General features: G+C 42.6%; 2 protein-coding genes across 6 annotated transcripts; both read right to left on the bottom strand.

Annotated features, from left to right (window-relative positions):
* Positions 1–286: 286 nt before the first annotated feature.
* Positions 287–9,266, bottom strand: LOC135102103 (pyrroline-5-carboxylate reductase 3-like). 5 transcript variants are annotated; one of them, XM_064006861.1, is made up of 8 exons: positions 9,130–9,266; positions 8,816–8,965; positions 4,765–4,835; positions 4,194–4,504; positions 3,816–3,903; positions 3,360–3,452; positions 3,118–3,190; positions 287–2,413 (listed from the first exon to the last, which is right to left on the bottom strand). In XM_064006861.1, the coding sequence occupies exons 2-8, from the start codon at positions 8,889–8,891 to the stop codon at positions 2,166–2,168; spliced, it is 960 nt and encodes a 319-aa protein (XP_063862931.1). In that variant the 5' UTR covers positions 8,892–8,965; positions 9,130–9,266; the 3' UTR covers positions 287–2,165. The 5 variants fall into 5 exon arrangements, with proteins under 5 accessions (XP_063862931.1, XP_063862935.1, XP_063862933.1 ...); XM_064006865.1 differs by having other exon boundaries at positions 4,194–4,501; XM_064006863.1 differs by having other exon boundaries at positions 8,816–9,020; positions 9,130–9,265.
* Positions 9,267–13,365: 4,099 nt separating this feature from the next.
* On the bottom strand, positions 13,366–18,284 carry LOC135102102 (uncharacterized). The gene is made up of 7 exons (XM_064006859.1): positions 18,170–18,284; positions 17,367–17,522; positions 16,924–17,049; positions 16,361–16,588; positions 15,783–15,881; positions 14,567–14,776; positions 13,366–14,321 (listed from the first exon to the last, which is right to left on the bottom strand). Exons 2-7 carry the CDS (start codon positions 17,478–17,480, stop codon positions 14,163–14,165), a joined length of 936 nt encoding a protein of 311 aa, XP_063862929.1. The 5' UTR covers positions 17,481–17,522; positions 18,170–18,284; the 3' UTR covers positions 13,366–14,162.
* Positions 18,285–23,961: the final 5,677 nt, after the last annotated feature.

The raw sequence follows: 23,961 nt of genomic DNA, 5'->3' as shown, positions 1-23,961 counted from the left end.
GTATTATGAACGTATTTAAAAGATTTCTTAACTGCGAAGTGCTGTATACACCACTACTCGACACACCACGAATGAAACTGTCAACGTCGTGTCAACAAATTTCAAGGGAGCACGAGATTAAATAAAATAAACAAATAAATAAATAAAATAAAATAAAACAGTCACTTATTAAATTTACCATAAACTTTTCATCATGGTTCTATAATAGGCAAACGTGAAAAAAAAAAAAAGTTTGAAAAATAGTTCATACACATTTCAACGAGGAAAACGAAATGAATTACGTAAAAATGTCAACAGTATCATTATATTATTATTTTTTTTTTTATAACAATGTTGGATATTTCTTCATATAGCCTATCATATTTTTATTCACGTATTGGGACACGTTGTAACCTACCAATGAGATATGATGATATACGTATAATGACACGTGATAATAGGCTGTAATGATACCTGAAGAATATATTATATTATTCAAGGATCATTGCACCCTATTATCATGTGTCATTATACGTATGCCATCATACCTACTCCAAGCTTCATAACACAGTGTACCATAACATTATTTCATTCAATCGCCGTGACACATACTGTACATACGATTCATTCTTCAAAATCAACGATTAATAACCTACACGAATTGATCTGTCCCTCTCTCACTCTGTCTTTCATTCAGTTCCTCGTCTAAGACCAAAGGAAGCCCCAAGCCTCGTCGCGTGCAGGATTAATTCACGCAAACATTACCCTTGACGCAAGACTTACAGTACGAATGGATACAAATCAAGGTGGGAGAATAGAACACGTTAAACATACAGAGGTTCATTATGATAACTTTAACTTTTGTTCTATTGCTAGTGAAATTGGTTGTTTCCGTTTAGATCAACCCATTTATTTACTGAGTTCTAATACTACATTATGTATATATTCTCCGTGTTCATTCTTTCTTTCTATGTATACTTGCATTATTCTCTCTCTCTCTCTCTCTCTCTCTCTCTCTCTCTCTCTCTCTCTCTCTCTCTCTCTCTCTCTCTCTCTCTCTCTCTCTCTCTCTCTCTGTAGTTTAATATCAACAAATGCAAATTACTTAGCGTTGGTAGAGGTACACAATAAACAACGAAACTTTGGTAGGTTCAGGGTACGAAAAAGATTTAGAGTTATAGCTAGCTCTGAACTCCGTCTAAGAAAGCAATGCAGAGAGGGCAGAAACAGGGCAAATAGGGTATTAGGATTATTTTTCAAGAGTGTTAAAAGTAGAAGGCCCTAAGTAATATTAAAGTCCTTCCTACATAAAAAAAAAAAAAAAAAATAATGGAGCTGGTCAGACCTCATCTAGACTACGCTGTGCAGTTCTGGTCCCCACATTACAGGAAGGACATAGGTCTATCAAATCAGTACAAAGAAGAATGAATAAAAGGACACAGGGAATGAGGAGTATTCCTTACGAGGCGAAATTGAAGCTGTTAAATTTACATTCTTTAGAGAGATGATAGGAGTATTTAAGTGGTATAAGGGTTATAACAAGGGGGACGTAAGCAAAATTCTTAGGATCAGCAAGCAGGACAGAACAAGAAATAACGGGTTCAAGCTTGAAAAATTTAGGTTTAATAAAGAGATAGGAAGAAATTGGTTCTCAAATAGATTGGTAGATGAATGGAACGGACTCGGTAATCATGTTGTTAGTGTTAAGACATTAGGGAGCTTTAAGAGAAGATTAGACGGGTTTATGGATGGGGATGATAGGTGGAAACAGGTAGGCATATTTCATACAGGGACTGCCACGTGTAAGCCTGGTAGCTTCTTGCTGCTTCCCTTATTTCTTATGTTCTCTCTCTCTCTCTCTCTCTCTCTCTCTCTCTCTCTCTCTCTCTCTCTCTCTCTCTCTCTCTCTCTCTCTCTCAAGAGTCTAAAAGTCTAAACCAACGGAATGTATAAATCGCACATGAAAAAAAATATCCTTAATTTCTAACCAAGATATGCTAAAACATTAAATAAAGACGAGGACCACACAAAAAAACTTGACTCGACCCTGTAAACACCTAAATACAAACACACACACACACACACACACACACACACACACACACACACGCAGCTTTACATCAGGAATGGATCACTCTTGCTACTGCTTACAGAAACCTTACACTCCTACATCACAGCCTCACTGATCAAAAAGGCGCGAAAGGCTGCGGGGCACGTTGAGGCCTAGCAGCGGGGGGGAAGAAGGGAGCGCGTCGATGTGGTGTTGGCGGTGTGGGAGACGATGTAGGGGGTGAGGGTGGGGCTAAGGGTGGTGATGGGACAGGTTGCTTCCTTCCCATAGTGACGGAGGCGGCGGCAGCAGTGTGCACGGCTGAAATGAGGGCGGAGCGCAGGCCAGCATCTTCCAAGACCTGCACGCCTTGGATGGTGCAACCTGGTGGGACGAGGTGGACAAGTGAGAATAGGTTAGGAATTATGTTACTGCGCATCAACTGTTGGGTCACTAAACTTTACGTAGATACGTAGATGAAAGGTGCTACTGCATTGGTGATGGCAGATTAGGAATCATGTTATTGTGCATTAGAGTAGGTCACTAAGCTAGATCTTCCATACTATAGTTGATACTACAACGCCTGCTGCTAGTAATTAATGATGCTAGCAATTAATGATGACATTTATAATGTTTGTTTTTCTCTCTCTCAAACAGGTGACCTTCACTTAAACAAGTTGCGTAGCATGTTAAAAAAAAAAAAAGGAGAATGCTAAAGTATAAAAAAGAAAAGAACATGAACAAGAAGAAGGAAAAGAAGAAGAAGAACAAGAATATAGAGAGATCTAAACAATAGAGATGTTGGTATATACCTAAATTTCTACGCAATATACAGTTACAATGGAACCTGAGGATATTGTAAAATATGATAACAATGACCATAATAATGTTAATACAAACTATGCATCACGAATAAAGCATAACAACAACACTTAACATTTTGAGAGAGAGAGAGAGAGAGAGAGAGAGAGAGAGAGAGAGAGAGAGAGAGAGAGAGAGAGAGAGAGAGAGAGAGAGAGAGAGAGAGAGAGAGAGAGAGAGAGAGAGAGAGAGAGAGAGAGAGATTGAGGCAAGCAGGTTAGACTCACCTCCCGGAGAGCACACCTCATCCTTGAGCTGGCCGGGATGCTTGCCTGTACTCAGCACCATTTTGGCGGCGCCCTGAGGAGCACGGGAAGAAAACAAAGCATAAGCGAATTAATGCCTAAAATATCGATAGAGATAAACACAATACAACACTTCACATCCTCCGTCGCTCCCATCCACAAGTCACACCCAGCAGGCAGTGAGTGGGTGAAGCAGTGGGAGGAGGAGGGGGAGGGGTGCCCACCATCATGGTCTGAGCAGCCAGCCTCTGAGCCAGGTCGCGGGGCAGACCCATCCTCACGCCGCCGTCAGCCAACGCCTCCACAACCAGGTACATCTGTGGACCGGGAGGGCGTGAGGGCATTGGGTGACTACATGAATGAGACTCGAACCATCAACTTTTAGCTATGTACTTTTTTGTGACTGAAGTTAACGGAAGCATCTATTGTTTGACTGACTGAGTGACTGATTGATTCTAAGATCATAATGTAGCCGTACTTTTTTTCTGGATGTAAGTCTGTTAATTGACTGACTGATATATTGATTTTATGAGTCACAACAAGGACCGTATGATGCCTCACATTGAAAATATTCAAATCTAATTCTTTTAAACATTGCTGAGGAGTGAGTGGGTTTGGAGTCATGGAGTAAGTTGAGAGATGTGAGGAAGATTGTCGACTGGTGTGCGTTGAGGACTCACGTAAGCAGGTCCTGCACCACTGAGTCCAGTCACGGCGTCAAGGAAGGTCTCCGGCACCTCGTCACATTGTCCCACCGCTGACAGCATCCTGCAAGGAGAGGCGAACATCATAGCGACGCCATACACCATCTATGCACCATTAAGTTCTTCGTGCGTCACTCCAGTGACTGGATGTGATGAATTACGTGCAAATGTAGTGGTGACATGTCAAGGGAATGAGATGTGGTGGTGTGATGTAATGCATTAAAAGACTCTGATACATGGTGGAAGTGTGTTAGGCTGGTATAGTGACTGTGGTGGTGATGGTGTACTGTAATACATGTGGCTGCGGTAGTCTGTGTATATAAGTGCAACGGGGTAGGGGGACGGAGAACGTACTTTTGTGTGAGCTCGGCGTCCTCCGGGGTGGTGTGGGTGCCTCGAGTGAACACCGAGGCTCCGTGCTGCACCAGGGCCGGGGTGTTGGGCATGATTCTCATCACACGGGCCTCGGGGGGCAAAGCAGCCTCCATGGAGGAAAGCGTGACCCCCAGAGCAACGGAAGTAACGAGTGGGCGGTCTGGTGTGACGCAGGGGCGCAGCTCCTGCAGGACGCGGCCCACGATGGTTGGCTTGACGCACACCACCACCACGTCTGAGGTTGAGGCGACCTCGCGGTTGTCGTGGGTGGTGGCGCAGCCCAGCAACTGCTGGAAATGGTCAGGGTTAGGATTGGTTACTTGGTTATTTCCATGAACGTTTGGTTTCATGAATGGATATGTGGAATGCGTGGATCAGTAGTTATCTAATACTGTAACACACACATACACACACACACAGTGCAATCTATATGAATCGTAAATCCTCGAAGAGGAAAGAGAGAGAAAAAAAGAGGGGCGATGGCAGATGAAAAAAGTAGAGACAAAAGGCGAGGTAAGGAAGGTTAAAATAGGGGGCGTGTATGTACTACCTTCATCTGCTGCAAGAGGTGTTGATCAGTCGGGGGACACGAGGCTGTCACGTTCTGGGGCTTGGCCAAACCTACGCGGCGCCAACAAGGGAGATACAAAACCAGTGGTTAATTTTCTCACTGATAGGAAGACAATTAGAGTAACAGAATGACAGGATAAGAATGGTATAGACAAACAGAACATAATAAATAAATGAGTTTTGCGTGACGTGGAATAGACGGGCAGCATCTTTCTCCAGCAAGATGGGCATTGTATAGCTTTCAAGTAGCAAGCTAACAATACCCCTTACTAATCTTATTGTCCTTTGGTAAACTCAAGGCGTAAGGACTAGGTGCTCGCATCTCTAGGGCACTAACTAGGTGACTCATAACAGTATATACTAAATTCTGAAGAGACGCAACTAAACAGCTGCAGTCATTGGCTCCGGTGCTGTGTCTTCTTTGATCTGTGCCTTCTTTGTGGAACATTTTTATTGTTATTATTATTATTTTTCTCCTTCACGGGTGCACTCTTCCTCCGCTATTATGGCACGATATGTTGTATGTAGTTTTCATTGTCTTTTGGTAGCGAAACGGAAATGTACAATCTATCCGCCGAGACAACAACCCCCAAGTAACAACAATATATTTAAAACCTCTTTTTTTATATTGCAAGACCTAACAAAACAAAAAAAAATAAAGAAAAATAGTAAGTAAAGTATAAATTTAAGAAAAAAATACAGAAGAAAATAAACACATGAATGAAATATAGTCATACATTTTCCTGCCGCAGGAAAAGATGTATGTTATGACAAGGTATGCATCATCCAAGGCTCGCTCAGCGTGGTACAGTATCGCCAGCACAGCCCGGGCCAGCGTGGCGGGATCTCTGGCTGGCTTAAACCTCCTCTAATCAGTGGCCGTCCTGTCTTTATTCGTGGGCAGGAATAATTAGATGCTGATTTACTTTTTCTTATTATTAATGTACGTACGGAGGAGATAGGCCAAGGATAAAAAGAAGATAGTTAAATAAAGATAAAATAGTTAAATGAAAAGAAAAAAAGATAAAACGCCCAAATATTGTTCCTAAAAGAAAACAAAAATAGGAGTACCAAAAAAGAGGTTAATTCATTTTGAGATCGGCTGAGAACAAAAAAAAAAAAGAGTAAAATAAATAAATTATATTAAACAGCTTACGAAAAAGTAAGAAAAACGCTCACATGAAGAAAAAGGGTCAATTAACTTTCTGTTGGGTAATAATGAGGATGATGATGACAATGATAACGATGACGATAATGATGATTGTGAATGTCGCCGAGGTATAAAAAAAAAAAAAATGTACTTCTAATGGTAACTTATTGAAAGTTGTACAGCATGAATTGTTTATCCTTCTCGCCCTTCAAGTTCGTGCTGTTGTTGCTGCTGTTGTTGCTACTGCTAAGGTCTCTAAGGAACAAAGATGTTGTTGCCATGTCAGGGTACAGGAAAATATGATTATTATTGGAAAAAGAAAAAAAAATACTTAGCTTGGTGCTTATGTAAATCTCTCTATCTCTCTCTCTCTCTACAGTAGCCAACATAAGAACCATCTATATATAAATAAATCAGTAATACATTCATGCACCCACTTGTGTTAAGTAATTATAATACACATGTAATTCTCAGTCATTTCTTTCACCGGGTCTGAGTGTGGCGTCTGGCAAAACAAAGCCAAGCAGAATCCTCCCTCCGTTCCTGCGGTGAAGGAATCTTACTGAGGAGAAGGAACTTTCCGTTCTGTCTCCGTCCCTCACCCCCGCCTCCCGCTCCTCCTGGTCCTCCCGCGTCGCGCCAACCCACCGAGTATACAGGTGTGTTGTTTACCTGCCCGCGTTGGCAACACTGCCTGTCCGCGCGCCCGGCCCAACCAAGGTCAAACATCCGGGCATTATCTGTGTCCTCTGTCCGTATTACACAACATGGCACGTGAGTTGGTCGTCACTCGTCATTCGTCAAGCGATGAGTTACATTGCCAGACTACTTGGCTGGAAGCTGCGATTGATTTCATGATGCGCTTCCTTGTTTCTCTGCGACCATTCAGCTCCCGTGTGTAAACCAGACATGTTTATACACTGAATCAGCTGACTCACCCTACATGTAAACATGTAAAAGCTCATCTCCAATTCCAGGATTTGATAATAATAATAAAAATAATAATAACAATAATAATAATAATAATAATAATAATAATAATAATAATAATAATAATAATAATAATAATAAAGTTTACTGGAATGGTAGTCGTAGAGTGAAGCTGTGTGTGTGCGTGTGAGTGTGTGTATGTGTGTGTGTGATTTTTCAGCCACGGTCTTTGAGCATCACGTGATGGACTCGTGATCAGCAGCTGTACCCTCCCGGTGAGGCTTACAGCTTATGGAGTGAGGCGGGGAGCTTTCCACGCACCCATTCTCCTCGCAGCTGGAGGACAACGCTCGCTACTCAGGGAAGAGTTTTGCGACCTGAATGGAAAACAAACTTAGGCTGCCCAGTACAGACGTTACCATTGAGCTGGAGAGAAATGTGCCAATGTACGCACACCCTTGGTGCAACTGCAGCAACTTAAGATATAGGGAGACAGACAGGACAAGAAAAGAGAATGGATGAAAGATGAAAAAAAAAAAAAAACAAGAACATGAATTAGAGAAAACAGAAATACCTAATACCCAACGCAGCAAAAATTAAATAATTCGAGCAAGGCTGCAAGCACGACCCAAGTAAACTCATTGACGCTCTTTCGTCTTCAGCAGCTAAACAAGACATGATCCCTGTACCAGAGCCACCACGAAGATGTTACCACTGAGCTAATGAGAGGTGTGTCAACGTCTGCGCATTCTTGATACAGTTAATCTCATTGACGCTCTCTAGTCTTCAGCGCTAAAACAGAAATTATCCTTATACCAGACCCATCAACCATCACTCACCATCCATTATATACACAGTTTTTCCAGCACGTGCCCAGCTCCTGTCCCGTCCTGAAACCCCATGATGCATCCCATATTAAGGTTGCCGCACCTCGCTGGCCTTCTAAGCCTCCCCCTGCGAGGGAATACAAAGGTTCATAACAAAGGAGACGGAATTTTCCTTGGTTCACGCCCACCTGTCACCCGCCCCGGCACTCGGCGGCGCCCAACACAACTCTCGTGCCACATAAGAACCGGATAGAACCAGGCGGATCCAGGCGCTGGTCGACTGATCACGTGGCCTTTAGTAAGAGCGTATAAGAGAGAGAGAGAGAGAGAGAGAGAGAGAGAGAGAGAGAGAGAGAGAGAGAGAGAGAGAGAGAGAGAGAGAGAGTCGCATTTTTTCTTCTTTTTCGTTGGATGAGCACATGGCTAATGGATTTTTCCTTTGTCGGTGTTTGTCCCTTTTCTGTACTGTGTTATTATAACTCTTAGCCATAAAGGCAAAATTCTTATTTTCTTAATATCCGTGTATTTAATTAATTACCTTTTTAGCACAGTCCTAGCGTTCTTTCTGAGCTTAGTTGTCTATTCCTCACGATGAATATGAAATCATTATAATAATAATGATGATAATAATAATAATAATTATTATTATTATTATTGTTATTATTATTATTATTATTATTATTATTATTGCTGTTGTTGTTGTTGTTGTTGTTGTTGTTGTTGTTGTTGTTGTTGTTGTTATTATCATTATCATTCAGCTGTCTTTTAGATTTATCTTGCTAAAATAAATCTCTATGAATATAGTATTTTTTTCCTCACCATTGGCGCTATGACCTCAATATCAAAGGCGCCATGAGCATTTAATAAATTCCATCCTACCTTTCCTTTTTCCGGTAAATGTTAGCAGCGTCATGTCAGGCAGCTCCTCGTAGGCCAGCAACGTGATCTTTGCCCTCATTCTCTCTCTCTTATCAGTTGTTTAGCGATGCCTCTGACTCATGATAGTGCTTCTCACGCATGGCGGGGCGGGTAAAGGTCGCTGGTCTCCGGGAGGGAGGAAGGAACAAGAGGGCAAGGAGACCATCCAAACATTACTATATATACGTAGTCTTAATTAGACTCACCTGAGGAAATGAATCCCTTGGCCAGAGCCTGGGCCATGTTGCCCGCCCCGATGAACCCAATCCTGAGGGAGGCCATGCTGGGGTTGTGTGGAAGACGTGAAAGTGAGGCGCGACGGTCACTGCATGCAAGTTGCGGAGAGGGAGGGAGAGCTGCAATTGTTATACAAGTTGACTTACTTTCTCAGTGACACCATGACTGATCCCCCTGAAGGAAAAAAAATAATGTAGCCATCTAATTAATCCCAGCGAACTTTTAAAAACTCACATAAATAATAAATGAATTACAAACAGCGTGACGCAAATCTTTTCCTTACTTGTGGCTTTTTCCTCTTGATTCACACAACGCTAGTCGTTTGCTGCACTTTCTTCAGTCGTTGGTGGCAGCGAGGCTTGGGAGGAGGAAGATCAGTACTGTTCCAAAGTCACCAACTCACTGACAGTGCCGCATGTTGTGGGCTTTACTGTATCCCATTCGGCTGCCCCTCCAGCGCCCACGCCCCCGCACGGGCATCATTTCACGATACCTGCGATGCACCGCCACACACAGCTCATCACCGCTCAGCCCTCCACCACGAACTGCTCCACGGCATCTCTCCACAGTGTTGTTGCTTTGATCATCTTATTTAAAGACTCAGTTGCTTGTGTTTTATCACAGTAATTTAATGAAAAGCGCATGCATAAACACACAAGGCACGTCCAGCACCTCACTGGCAACATAGATCTCTGCTTACCGAGTGTTGCCAGACCGCATGATTATTTTTATCAGCCTCTCTCGGCACTAGTGAATGCAGAAAAATTTTCCGCTCTGTGCCTTTTGCTGTTCTGACTTTTGACTACACACACACACACACACACACACACGAACAACAGGAAACGTACACTGCACAGCGATAAGACCCAACAAACGTGGCGTACGTTTGGAGACAAGGGCGGGGGTACTACAAGCCAACACGTGAGCCAAGAGAGGCCAAGCCAGAAAAAAAATAAATAAATAAAAATAGCGAGTTCTAGTGTGCAATAATGTGGGTGACTTGTGTTTCTAACTACTTACCAACGGTTACTCACTTACGCAGGACGGGGTTGAAAAGATCAGTATCGCGAGACTGTTCATCTAAGTTTTCGTTTTGGAAGTGCTGGCAACCTGTGAGAGTGGCAGATAGAAGAATCTTCCTGCTTGATGAATGAGCTTACGCAGAGCGAAAGAAAAAAAAAAAAAAAAACAGGTGCACATGCTTGAATGATAATAATGATGCTACAGTTAATTCTGTTGTTATTGTTGCTGCTGCTGCTGCTATTGGAGAGTATTTATAGTAAAAACAACTTAAAATATCAAAAGTTCATATTACGCATTTGTTTATTGGCTTAAAACCCCTGCTTTCACTCCTGGTATGGAATGGCTGCTTGAAGTTTCTTACCGTCGATGAAGTGAGGAGCATCACAACACGGTGAGAAAGTGAAAGTTTTCATGCACGAAGGATAAAGAAGTTCTGGTTTGTCTAACGTAAATAAAACTCCAGGTTATAGTCTAACATTAGTACTGCTAGAAATATAAAATGTTTGGAATAGATCGGCAGCCGTGATATGAGTGGAACAGCTTGGGAGGAGGAAAGATAGTGGATTAAAGATTGGTCTAGTGGAATCATGGACACTGACGATGATTATGATGTGTATTAATATAGTATTGTATTGGTACTGTACATGTCTAAATATGATGCTGGTAGTGGTAGCAGAAGGTATTGGTGGTATTGGTGGTGGAGGGCGGTGGTGGTGGTAGTGGCAGCGGCAGGGGTCATAGAGGTGATGACACATAAACACACACACACACACACAAGTGAAGCAACAACAGGAAAACAAAAGAACTAGCGTGCATGCTGCAGATGTTCTTGGCCTAGACTTTGCTGACCTTAATTACAGGCACACACACACATACACACACATACACACGTGCCTGATCCTGTGTACAAACAGTGAACAAAATAAACTATTATTATCTCTCCCCTGATGCTATCTGTGCGCCGCGGAGAAAGAGAGGGAAGGAGAGAAGGAGGAGAGGAGAGAGAGGGAGGAGAGGAGAGAAAGGGAGAAAAGGAGAGAGAGGGAGGAGAGGAGAGGAGAGAGAGTGGATCCTTACCTCAAAGGGCATCATAATTCCTCTCTAGCTCTTTTGCTCAGGCAGTACCACTTACAAACACCACGGAATCACTCTTTGCTAGTTAAATTTATTTGTTAGAGGGGCACTGGCCAAGGACAATAAAAATCAAGAAAAAAGGGGGAGGCCCTATGGAAAAGTGCCAGTCCTTACAGAATGCAGTAAAAAAAAATATATCATCCGAAATTTGAGAAACGCCTTGAATCGGATCAATAAAGATACAATTATAGTGGTTAAGTAAACGGATATGATTATCAACGTTTAGTATTATGAAAAAGGTTCATTCTAAGCTTTAAAAAAAAAAAAATCTCTAACGGTGTCTAGGATAAAATTAACTTCATCCCGTGAAACTCGAAAAAGAAAAAAATATATATTTATATATGCAGACTGCAGTGTTCTCAAAATAATGCCGCGTTATTGGTAGGATGAAAATTAATCAAGAGAGAGAGAGAGAGAGAGAGAGAGAGAGAGAGAGAGAGAGAGAGAGAGAGAGAGAGAGAGAGAGAGAGAGAGAGAGAGAGAGAGAGAGAGAGAGAGAGAAAACCGCCTAATTGTGCCTATTGTAGCTAAGTTACTAATGTACGTAGTTAGGGAGGAGTCAAGATTAGAACAGTGTGATGTAAGAAGGTAAGTGTTGCCAGATTTAGCACAAAGATATTCCAGTCCTTGACCTTGATGTCGCCCAGGCAGCCAAACCACTCCCACCCTGACTGGTCTTCTCACCTCCTGCTTGTTTGCAACGCCATTGGGATCTTGCTGCTGTGGCGCATAAATGTTCATGCTTACACATATCACTTAATATTGTTTTCCTTCCATTGTTCCCCTCCCGGTACTTTTTTTCATGATCCTCCGTGGTAAATATTCTTATTTTATTTTGTTCCAACTACTTGTTTTAATTAATCGTCTCTGCTTGCTTTTTTTCCTTTCTGGGTGTTTACCTCTTCAATCGAACAGGATCTTCGTTTATATTCCTATACTTGGGCTAAGATTACGTGATGTGATTAAGTTCTGTGGCTGCCTCCTTGCAGTGAGTTATGTATTGTGTCTGCCTCTTGGTAATATCCGATGCTGAAAGTCTCTAGTTTCTTGCAATTTTGATTTGAGTGTTTTAGGATTTTAAGAGTTAAGGAGACCAGCGAAGGTCATATAAAGAAGAAAAACATGAGTTACAAATAAATGCGAATAAATAAATAAGAATAAAAATAGAAATAAAGCATTAAAAATAATAACAACCAAATAAAAAAAATAAAATAAACAACTAACCAATGATCTGTCTAACAAACTCTCTAACCAACTAACTAACTAACTAAATAAATAAATAAATGAGAGGTGGTGGAGGATAAAGCTCTCTAAATTTACCGCACCTAAAAAAGAATAAAATCTAAAAAAAAAAATGGTACAAATGGACAAACCTTACCCACTTATCTGAGGCGCTCCCATTATCCAGGTGAGTACACAGGTGAAGAGGTCAACAGGTAAGTGAATGAGGGAATAAGCACACATTCCAGCCCTCCATTCACCAGCAATGAATATACCAGAGACCTTTTATACCTGACGAGATGCAGACGTAATATTCGTGTTATTATTAGTATTATCATTATTATTATTATTGCTATAATTTATTTATTGTTTTTTTTTTATTTTCTTTTTTCTGTACTGTGCTTTCCTTTCTTCTAACTGCCATATCTAGTCTCATTTTTTTTTTTTTTTCACATTGATTTTTTTCTTCTTTTATTGTCCGCATATATGTACTGTATGATTGAACATTGACCGCCACGACGCAACTCTCACTGTTGACGTAAACAAAAACTTGCCTCAGGTTAAAATTACACTGGACAGGAGGTGCATTTTTTTATTTGTGCCTTTACTGCGTTCTCTTCTGCGTCTCAAGTTCTTGTTTATAATTGTTACATAAACATAAACATAAACATAAACATGAATATAATAATAATAATTATATAATAATAATAATAATAATAATAATAATAATAATAATAATGATAATGATAATAATAATAATAATAATAATAATAATAATAATAATAATAATAATAATAATAATAATAATAATAATGATAATAATCATCATCATCATCATCATTCATAGCCCATTAAAAAGCAGGAAAGCAATAACAAACAAATAACAAAACGAATAAGCATAACATAAGTTTTTTTTTCGTAATAATAAAAATAGGAAATTGGTTTCTTCTCTTCACTTAATGCAAGGAATGCATAGATTTAGAGCTTTCATTATAATAATGATAATAATAATATTGATGATAATAATAATAATAATAATAATAATAATAATAATAATAGTATTAACAAAGTCACCAATAAGCAATGCGTTATATACTAATATGATGACACACACACACACACACACACACACACACACACACACACACACACACACACACACACACACACGTTCTTCTCATTCAGTGGCACGTTCATATTAAGCAAACACTACAGTGTTCTCTTCTCGTCGTTCATAGAATCATATCCTGAAACACTTCTGCACCGCACCTCCACTGCTTTCGAAAAGTTCTAGTTGAAGTTATACAGATTTTCAAGGATGTTTCTACCGTTCTAGTAACAACTTAACAAGATTTTTACTTTATCAACAGCAGAGACGTTCTTGAAAACCCGGCTAATCATCTCTGTGGCCTTTGAAAATAGTCGTGGTGAGAGCAAAGTGTTTCGGAATATGGGCTTTAGAAACCCTCCTAATTTCTTTCAGTGACCAGAAGCGGTTCACGCCAGCCAGACAGTTGGCTTATAGAAGGTAACATTATCACCAGCTCCTTCACAATCAACCCTACTCATTATTTTACCTGGTCACGTGTTGCTCAGAGAAAAGTGAGAGAGAGGAAGGGGGAGGAGATGCAACGGGTTATCAAAGAACAGATAGGGAGAAACACAAACACCCACACTTGTTGATCTTTAAGAGGTTGTCTGTGTTGAGATAAGCTACTGCAGACCAGAGAGAGAGAGAGAGAGAGAGAGAGAGAGAGAGAGAGAGAGAGAGAGAGAGAGAGAGAGAGAGAGAGAGAGAGAGAGAGAGAGAGAGAGAGAGAGAGAGAGAGAGAGAGAGAGAGAGAGAGAGAGAGAGAGAGAAAGCACCACACTACATATTTCTTTCATCACCCACTCCCTAACTAACCATGCAGGGGCTGGTGACGAGAGGAAGGACGCCTAGATCAGGAGTTCGGGGATGCCAGAGTCCCCCAGCATGAGGTCTTCCACTTGCTTCAGCACGGGCGTCTCCAGCAGGGTCGTCAAGGGGTTGTCGCCCCCCTGCCAGCCGATCTCTGCGCCGATCTTGCGCAGGTCTTGTCTCATGCAAGCCGCCATCTTGACAGGGGAGAGGGTAGGCAGAAGGAGGACAATTATAGTGCTCTCTCTCTCTCTCTCTCTCTCTCTCTCTCTCTCTCTCTCTCTCTCTCTCTCTCTCTCTCTATATATATATATATATATATATATATACTCGTATATATATATATATATATATATATATATATATATATATATATATATATATATATATATATATATATATATATATATATATATATATATATATATATATCAAGACTCACCTTCTTCTGCGCCATGCACCTGTAGTAGACTATAGCGGGCCCCAGGTGGCGAGCCAGGGGATGGGCAGCGGGACCGTGGGGCGGCACACACCGAGAGAAAGCGCGGCAGGAACCCTCAGCTGTGCTCAGTTCTTCCCGGAGCTGTCCAGCCACCGCGCTTAGCAACTCCTGCCTCACGTGGTCGTAGTTGACTTGGTCGTTGTCGTCCAGCTGGGGGAGTGAGGGAAGGGAAGATTAAATATAGGAGGGTGGGAGGGGAGCTTGGTGTGTGTGTGTGTGTGTGTATGTGTGGTTTTCATTGTAAGGCAGAATACTAAATAACGAACTGACTGGTTATGTAACTGACTGATGAAGTATAACCACACACACACACACACGGGGTGAGGCAAATGGGCGAACCTCTTAATATGTAGCCCCTGTTCACCTAGCAGCAAGTAGGTGCGGGATGTAACCCGAGGGGTTATGACCTCGCTGTCCCGGTGTGTGGTGTGTCAGTGGTCTCAGTAATACCCAAAGATCGGTCACTATGTGCTCTGAACTCTTTCCGTAGGGGAACGGCTGGTTGGGTGGCCAGCAGACGACAGTAGGTAAATCACACACACACACACACACACACACACAGCTGGTCACAATCTTCCTATCCACTTATTCACACCACACATTCACACCACACATTCACACCACACATTCACACCACACATTCACACCACACACTCACACCACACATTCACACCACACGTTCACACCAATTTACATCCACTCACACTTTCTATTATAACTAGTATAACTCATTTATGCATACCATAAACCAGTATTCCTCAGCCTGGGGAAAATTTCCCCTGGGAAGAAATTTTAGGATTCCAGGGGGCAAAGTCTATTGAGAGAAGTAGTGTAACAGTTGACTTTTCTTCAAGTAATATATACAAATGCAAATCAAAATTTATGCTACGATCGCCTTTAGTAGTGACTATGTACGATAATTTTGGTCGAAATTCCATCATTTTATGGTTACTCTGTGGAGGGGGAAATACGAACAAGTGGACTGGTTGAAGGGGGAAAAGAGAGAGAAAAAAGGTTGGGAACTACTGCCATAAACTCAGTCTCACACACACTCATATCCACTCACATTTTTCAGTTCTACTATTATAATTCATTCACACCACAAACTCGCAACCACACACTCCAGACTTCAATCACCCTCATTATCTAAACTCACCAGCTTCACCTCGCGCAGAATACAGGTTATGTTGCTCAGTCTCTGCGCCAGAGCCTCTTTCAGCTCCGTCGCCGCAGCCTCCGTCTCTGCCCCACGCCTCTGCTCGCCCCAAAAACAATATAGTTGCCGCCTGAATTAGTATGTTTTCTATTTTCTTTTCAATAGTATAGTTTTCTTTCTTTTGTTTGGACAATGTTGGCATGGAAAACAGTTCACAGAAGCGTTATATTATGAAAGAGATAGATAGATAGATAGATAGATAGATAGAGAGAGAGAGAGAGAGAGAGAGAGAGAGAGAGAGAGAGAGAGAGAGAGAGAGAGAGAGAGAGAGAGAGAGAGAGAGAGAGAGGACCATATTTTGAAATGCTTCTATGCTGCTCCCCGGCTACTTTCAAGAGTTTTAAGTGTTTCTACGGTTATAGTGACAGATTAACAAGACTTTTACATCCTTAACAGGAGAAAACACTCTAGAGAGCCCCATACTCATCTCTGTTGCCTTTGGAAACAGTCGTGGTGAGAGCAAAGCGTTTCAAAGGGAGAGATGGTGAGAAGAGCAACAGCACAAACAACCCACTCACCGCCCTCAGACTAAGCCAGCCCTTCAGGTACTGGTTGGCCAAGTTAAACTGCTCCGGCTGGTAATACTGCAGGTTGTTGCTGAAATAGTAGGGCTGGAAGTACTGGGCATTCTGAGGAGCCACCTGGGTGAACTGGGGCGTCCTGGCGGGCTCGGGGGCGTGGCCAGCTTGATACACGGGGAACTGAATGAAGGCTGGGTTCACCGGCGTGGTCACTCCCAGACTCTCCTGTAGAAGAGATGGCGATGAGAGAGAGAGAGAGAGAGAGAGAGAGAGAGAGAGAGAGAGGGGGGGGGAAAGAGGGATAAACTCCGGAACTCCCTGCCTGCCTCTGTGTTTTCTCCTTTCCTATGACTTGAACTCTTTCAAGAGAGAGGTTTCAAGACACTTATACTCCAATTTTGAATTATCCTTTTGGCTTTCTCATTGGGAGCTGGTATCATAAGTAAACCTTTAATGTTTTGTTTTTCTTCCTTTTTGTTGCCTTGGCCAATGTCCCTCTTACATAAAAAGTAAAGGTAATGAGTGAAAAGGTGCCAGCGGAGACTCAGCGGAGACTTTACCAAGTACTGCGTGAGGTCCAGCGTGGGAGGAGTGGCGACCTGGGTACCCACACACTTCTCCATGGCCACCACCATCTGCCGCCGCCACCCGATGACCGTCCTGCTGCCCAGACACCCCGTCATCACCTGGAGAGAGAGAGAGAGAGAGAGAGAGAGAGAGAGAGAGAGAGAGAGAGAGAGAGTAAACTGTGAACCATTTGACAACTGACATACACACACACACACACACACACACACACACACACACACACACACTTCTAAGCTACACATGTTTTCTCTATTTATTTATATTCAATCTATAATTCTCTATGCCTCTTTCTTTAATTCACATTTATACTTTTTTTTCTTTATCAATGTTCTTCCTTGTTTTCCTTCCCTTTTCTTCATTTCCACACACCCACACCCACACCCACACCCACCCACACACACACACACACACACACCTTCAGGTAGTTATATTTATCTTGCTCCGTTGGTATCTGCGCGTAACTTCCCTTCCCCATCACCAGCACCACCACCATCACCGCCGCCGCTGCCACAGTCACTAGCGATGCCATCCTGCAGGGTCTTCTCTCCTCCTAGTTACTCTTCCTGGTTACCTTTACGGAGTGTTGTCCAGCGTGACAGTGAACAAAGATAGAGACACTGAGATTACTATTGGGAATGTATTCGTATAATATTTCCTAACCAAGGGGACGAGGGAGAGAAGCAACAGCAGATAAAACTAAGAATAAGGATAACAGCAATTGTAATGATAATAGCAAAAAGAAGAAGGTTAGAAGGAGGAGGAGGACGACGAGGTTAAGGATGAGAAGCATGTAGATGAGGACGAGGAGGAGGAGGAGTACGATGAAGAGGAGAAGGAGGAGGAGGAGGAGGAGGAGGAGGAGGAGGAGGAGGAGGAGGAGGAGGAAGAGAAGGAGGAGGAGGAGGAGGAGGAGGAGGAGTAGTTGGAGGAGCTGGAGAAGAACGAAAACAGAAAAGAAAAAAATGGAGGAGGATATGAAGGAAGAGGGGGATAATGACAGTTAGGAGGAGGAGGAGGAGTAGGAGAAAGAGGAAAACGAAGACGTGAAGGGAGAGAGAGAGAGAGAGAGAGAGAGAGAGGAGAGAGAGAGAGAGAGAGAGAGAGAGAGAGAGAGAGAGAGAGAGAGAGAGAGAAATAGGATGTGGAGGTGGAGCAAAACCCACAAGAAAATGAGACAAAATTAAACAGAAGGGCACCTGAATGGAATTTTGTTCTTACCTGTGAAGGAAGCAACCGTGTCTGTCTGTCTCAGGTGTTCCCTCAGAGGTTTATATACCGCCGCACACTCCTCCTCTTCCTCCTCTTCCCCCCAACTTCCTTCCCTCCCTTCCTCCTGCTCTTGATAACTCAAAGTAATATTGTATCACTCGCTGACCCTCCTCCTCCTCCTCCTCCTCCTTCTTCTCTTCCTTCTTCCTTTGATATCCTTCTTCTGTCTACACATTCTTGTCCTTCATTATCTTTGTCTACGTGGTTATTTCCTCTTGTTTTTTTTTTCTTATCTCTCTCTCTCTCTCTCTCTCTCTCTCTCTCTCTCTCTCTCTCTCTCTCTCTCTCTCTCTCTCTCTCTTTGAAAAAATCATACAAAAATGCTGCAACAGTCTATGAAAAGCTAATCTGTTTCTAATACTTCTAATATTTTACTCCGCGTCGTGTTTGACAAACGTGAAAACACCATGTGTATTTTTCAGCTCGCCAAGGCAGCCATCAGTATCAAAAACGTTATTTTTTCCCCTTTTCTTTATCTTCTCACATCCACTGCAATCTTGCTCAGACTCTTTTACAAATTATGCAGTTTTACAGAATTTCCATATCTTTCTCTCGCTGCCCTAACCAATGCCACGGGTGTTGTTCTGAAAACGTGCAGTTCTCTTCTATTGTGCTAACTTGACCTTTCCTTGAAATATGAGCTGTGCGGATATGGATTATGCAGAACAGCAACTTGGCGGCAGAGAATTCAGTAGTGGCATTCTTGCAGCCCGACAGCGATGTGTACATCCAAGCCGCCAATGTTTCCAACCTATCTATTTCTTCGACACACAGCACTTCTGGTCATTCTCAAATGTTTTGATGTCTTATTTCGACTTTTTTTTTCAGTTAGTGAAAGTTTAACAGGATTCTGCATCTTCAGTAATAAACAAATAAATAGATAAATAAATAAAACACTCACGAAATCTAATCATCTCTGTGGCCTCTGAAAATAGCTCTTATTATGCAAAGGCCAGAATGCTCTGTATAATAAGAGGCTCGATCAGAAAATGTCACCAGCGTCCGGCATAAGAATAAACAATTAACCGACAAGAAAACTCTGAGAACAGCTTCGAAAAGTGCAGGAAAGACTGAATGATGCAATTATTGTTGAGTTCATTTCCTCTTTCTTCGTCTAAACAATATCGTACCATTGAGTGACGGAATATTATTTGCCTTATATTTTTCACGTCCATGCTTGCCCTTCTTCGCTGGCTGTTGTCTTTAGCTTGCTGCCTCTGGGGACAGAGAACTAAGAGCGATAGAGCGAGGGAAGGTGTTTGGGTCGCTGGCACTCCTTGCTGACACTGTAAGGAGAGGTGGGACATAACGTAGAGAGAGAGGGAAATATGAGTAGTGACAGTAAGAGGGTGTATTTTGAGAAGGGGAATGAGTGGACGTGCAACACACACACACACACACACACACACAGACACACACAGATACACACAGACACACACACACACACACACACACACACACACACACACACACACACACACACACACACACACACACACACACACACACACACTCACACACACACACAAACACACACACACACACACACACACCAAACAAAGGAAGCCAAGCAGCAGACCGCAACAATCACACACACACACAAGCACGCGCTTAACACAAATCCTCAACCTCTTTTTTTATTGCAGTCATGTTGTATATCACCCTTTTTTGTCCCTTCATTCACCAATATACATACCAGCGCCATTACCACCGCGGAGATGCACCCGTCCCCCTCCCCAACACCCACACCTCGTCCCCTCCCACACTCCTCCCCCACTCTGCACCGGATTCACGCCCCTCACCCCGCCTCACCCCATCCGACACCCCATTTACCTCTGGCCAGGTGTCCTTGAGGCGGAAGGTGCGTGTGGAAAGAGGCAGGAAGGTGGAGGAAGGACAGGGACAGCCACCTTGCTCCTCTCTCGGCTCTTGCCCTTCTCCACTTTTACATCTCCAAAATCTAGTAATTTATCATCTCTCCCTCTCGTCCCATTCTCTGCTTCTCCCTCCAAACTCTATAATTATCTCTTTCCTCCTCCTATACCTCCTTCTCTGCTCCCCTTCTCTCCTCCTTCTGCCTGCATTTCGGGCTTGTAATAATCTTTTTCCGACGTGCAAATTCTTCACCTTGGCCAGCGTTTGTGTGGTGCTCCTGGTGGATGGATGGATGCGAGATGTTCAGTGGAGGGTTGCAAGGTTTACAGGGGTGAAGGAAAGGGGAAACAAAGCGATGAATTTTTAGGCGCCTTAATGAACTGCACGAAACCAGTTCATCGCTTCCTATATTACAATGGTTGTCATCTCTTGCGACGTCTTGCCACTATACATATGACTAAAGCTGAGGCACACACTAATAACACCACACGTTTTTATCTCAGCAGTCATTCTGGTAGCAAGATCCACATAGACATAGTGAATCAAACTGCTATAACGTATCCTATCCATTTTGTTATTGAACCAAGCTCAGCACTCACCCCTTTTGTATTTTTCTTACGAAGTATCCATAACGTTAAATGCAACTTAAGAAAAAACGAATAGTAATTTATGTGGTCTTTAAGAATCCTCCTTATTACAGTCCATGTAGAGCGTTTCAAAATCCAGGTTTTCGAGATGTCACCAGCGTATAAGTATAGTTTATTCACCGCCGCACCCATCTTATTCTAATCCAGCATCTCACCAGCCGCGTTGCTCTTGACAGTACACCCCGCGTCAGGAGCCACTTGTGGTTCCTGACAAATAGCCAAGAAGAAGACGCCTCCAGGCAGGCCGCTCCTACTGGTCACGCCTACTGGTCACAAAACACCTCACTGCTGTCCAGAGCGCCGCAGGTTGTGTGTGTGTGTGTGTGTGTGTGTGAGTAGGTGAGAGAGAGAGAGAGAGAGAGAGAGAGAGAGAGAGAGAGAGAGAGAGAGAGAGAGAGAGAGAGAGAGAGAGAGAGAGAGAGAGAGAGAGAGAGAGAGAGTGTATGTGTGTGTGTGCGTGTGTTTATGTAGGAGGGACACTGGCCAAGGGCAACAAAAATCCAATAAAAAAAAAAGCCCACTGAGATGTCAGTCCCATAAAAGGGTCCAAAGTGGTAGTCAAAATTTAAAGGATAAGTGTCTTGAAAAATCCCTCATGAAGGAATTCAAGTCATAGGAAGATGGAAATACAGAAGCAGGCAGGGAGTTCCAGAGTTTACCAGAGAAAGGGATGAATGACCGAGAGTACCGGTTAACTCTTGCATTAGAGAGATGGACACAATAGGGGTGAGAGAAAGAAGAAAGTCTTGTGCATTGAGGCCGCGGGAAGAGGGGAGGCATGCAGTTAGCATGATTAAGAAAACAGTTAGCGTGAAAATAGCGGTAAAAATGGCTAGAGATGCAACATTGCGGCGATGAGAGAGAGGCTGAAGACAGTCAGTTAGAGGAGAGGAGTTGATGAGCCGAAAAAGCTTTTGATTCCACCCTGTCTAGAAGAGTGGTATGAGTGGAAGCCCCCCCGACATGTGAAGCATACTCCATACATGGACGGATAAGGCCCTTGTACAGAGTTAGCAGCTTGGAGGGTGAGAAAAACTGGCGGTGACGTTTCAAAACACCTAACTTCATAGAAGCTGTTTTAGCTAGAGATGAGATGTGAAGTTTCCAGTTCAGATTATAAGTAAAGGACAGACCGAGGATGTTCTGTGTAGAAAAGTGGGACAGCTGAGTGTCACTGAAGAAGAGGGGATAGTTGTCTGGAAGGTTGTGTCGAGTTGATAGATGGAGTGGATAAGACAAGAAGTCTGGTTTAGAAGGTCATTGACGAATAACAAGAAGAGAGTGGATGACAGAACAGAACCCTGAGGAACACCACTGTTAATAGATTTACGAGAAGAATAGTGACCGTCTACCACAGCAGCAATAGAACGGTCAGAAAGAAAACTTGAGATGAAGTTACAGAGAGAAGGATAGAAGCTGTAGGAGGGTAGTTTGGAAATAAAAACTTTGTGCTAGAATCTATCAAAAGCTTTTGATATATCCAAGGCAACAGCAAAAGTTTCACCAGAATCTCTAAAAGAGGATTATCAAGACTCAGTAAGGAAAGCCAGAAGATCACCAGTAGAGCGGCCTTGACGGAACCCATACTGGCGATCAGATAGAAGGTTGTGAAGTCATAGATGTTTAAGAATCTTCCTGTTGTTGATAGATTAAAAAAAACTTTAAGTAGGCAGGAAATTAAAGCAATAATACGGTAGTTTGAGGGATTAAAACGGTCACCCTTTTTAGTTTTAGTAGGCAAACTTCCAGCAAGAAGTATGTGTGTTTTCATAAGATGAATACAAAACATACAAAATAAATTACCTTAAAGAATTACCCTTACAAATAAAACTTTTCATTAAATTTTTTTAGACGCGACGGACCATCGAAGAATACAATCAAATACCGATGAATGCTCCCAACAAGCCTCGCATGACACGAGGTGCCTAGTAGAGAGGAAGGAAGACATCGGGGTCACTGCAGGAAGGCAAATGATCCTCCAATTCAGTAATCCAGGAAGTCCCTCGGTATTTCTTTACAGGGCGGCCTTTGGTGAACACTTTTTGTCCGTGTCACAGCCCTTGACTGTCTCCAATTACATGAAGAAAACGCCGCCAAAGCAATATAGAATAAACAAGTAAGTGAGCGTATACATTATTTTTTTAGCGTTGTTTTTCTTGCTGGGTAATGCAGTGGTCGCTGCTACATCCTCCTGCTTTATCCCTATTCTCTATCCTTTGCTCTCACCTCCAGCCCGTTCCTGGATCGCCGGCCTCTCGTCTCAAGGCCGTTGCGTGGTGAAGATAGCGCGAACCATGCACCCAACTGGCAGCGTGACAGAAAGAGGGAGAAAAGAAGAGAGAGAAGAGGTCAGTGTGAAGATAGACGGGAGTAACGAACACAGAGAGAGAGGGAAAGAGAAGCACATGAGGAAAACGGGAAATGAATAAAGGTAAATGGAGGGAGAGAAGAGAGGAAGAAAGAAGTAAAGGAAGAGAGGAAGTAGTCAGAAGTGAGTTTAGCACTAAGATAAACTGCTCACTCGTCGCAGACTCTAAAATTTCCACGAAACATGTCACTCTCATAAAAACTCTTAGCGTCATTATAGATTTTTTTTATTTCAGTACATGGATACAAACAGATGAAGAAAAAAGACATTCAAATACTGGATTACAATAAGGCTTTAGATCTTAACTGTAGAAAAAAAATTTACACTATGTGCCTCCTTATACACACACACACACACACACACACACACACACACACACACACACACACATGAAAACGCCATGCTGACAACACTTCCAATTTCCTGTCTAACATTATTCACAAAAACTCCGCGCATCCGAAATCCTGAACTTATTTTTTGTGTCAGGTCCAATCCTCCACCATCCTCCCATCCCCCCCTTACCTACCACTTCTCCCTTACTTCCTCACTCCTTCCTCAATCTCTTATTTCATATTTCTCCTCTTTACTCATATTTCTTCTTCTCTCTTCCTTCCTTCATCTCCTCCTTTTCTTCCTTAGCCGTCAGTTCCTTATCCTTCCCTTCCTTCTTTCACTCCTTAACTTTACGAATGCAAGTACCTTCCCTTCTTCTATCTTCCTTATCTACCTCATCTTATCCTCTCTACTCCCTCTTCCTTTTCCTCTGCTCTCCACATCATCATCCTCTCTTCCTTTCATCCCATCTTCTCATTCTATTTATTCACTATTCTATCTAGTTCACTACCTGCATT

The sequence above is a fragment of the Scylla paramamosain genome, chromosome 7 (genome assembly GCF_035594125.1).
Source record: "Scylla paramamosain isolate STU-SP2022 chromosome 7, ASM3559412v1, whole genome shotgun sequence".
NCBI classification, from domain to species: Eukaryota; Metazoa; Arthropoda; class Malacostraca; order Decapoda; family Portunidae; genus Scylla; species Scylla paramamosain.
The sequence above is the reverse complement of the archived record's forward strand: the minus strand, read 5'-3'. Positions and strand labels throughout refer to the sequence as shown.

Coding starts and splice junctions, on each gene's coding strand:
- LOC135102102 (XM_064006859.1), bottom strand. CDS start 17,480: ATGGCATCGCTAGTGACTGTGGCAGCGGCGGCGGTGATGGTGGTGGTG. Junction 17,050..17,366: donor ATAAATATAACTACCTGAAG/GTGTGTGTGTGT, acceptor CTCTCTCTCCAG/GTGATGACGGGGTGTCTGGG. Junction 16,589..16,923: donor TGGACCTCACGCAGTACTTG/GTAAAGTCTCCG, acceptor TCTCTTCTACAG/GAGAGTCTGGGAGTGACCAC.
- LOC135102103 (XM_064006860.1), bottom strand. CDS start 8,649: ATGAGGGCAAAGATCACGTTGCTGGCCTACGAGGAGCTGCCTGACATG. Junction 3,904..4,193: donor GACGCCGAGCTCACACAAAA/GTACGTTCTCCG, acceptor CTCTCCTTGCAG/GATGCTGTCAGCGGTGGGAC. Junction 2,414..3,117: donor TGAGGTGTGCTCTCCGGGAG/GTGAGTCTAACC, acceptor TCGTCCCACCAG/GTTGCACCATCCAAGGCGTG.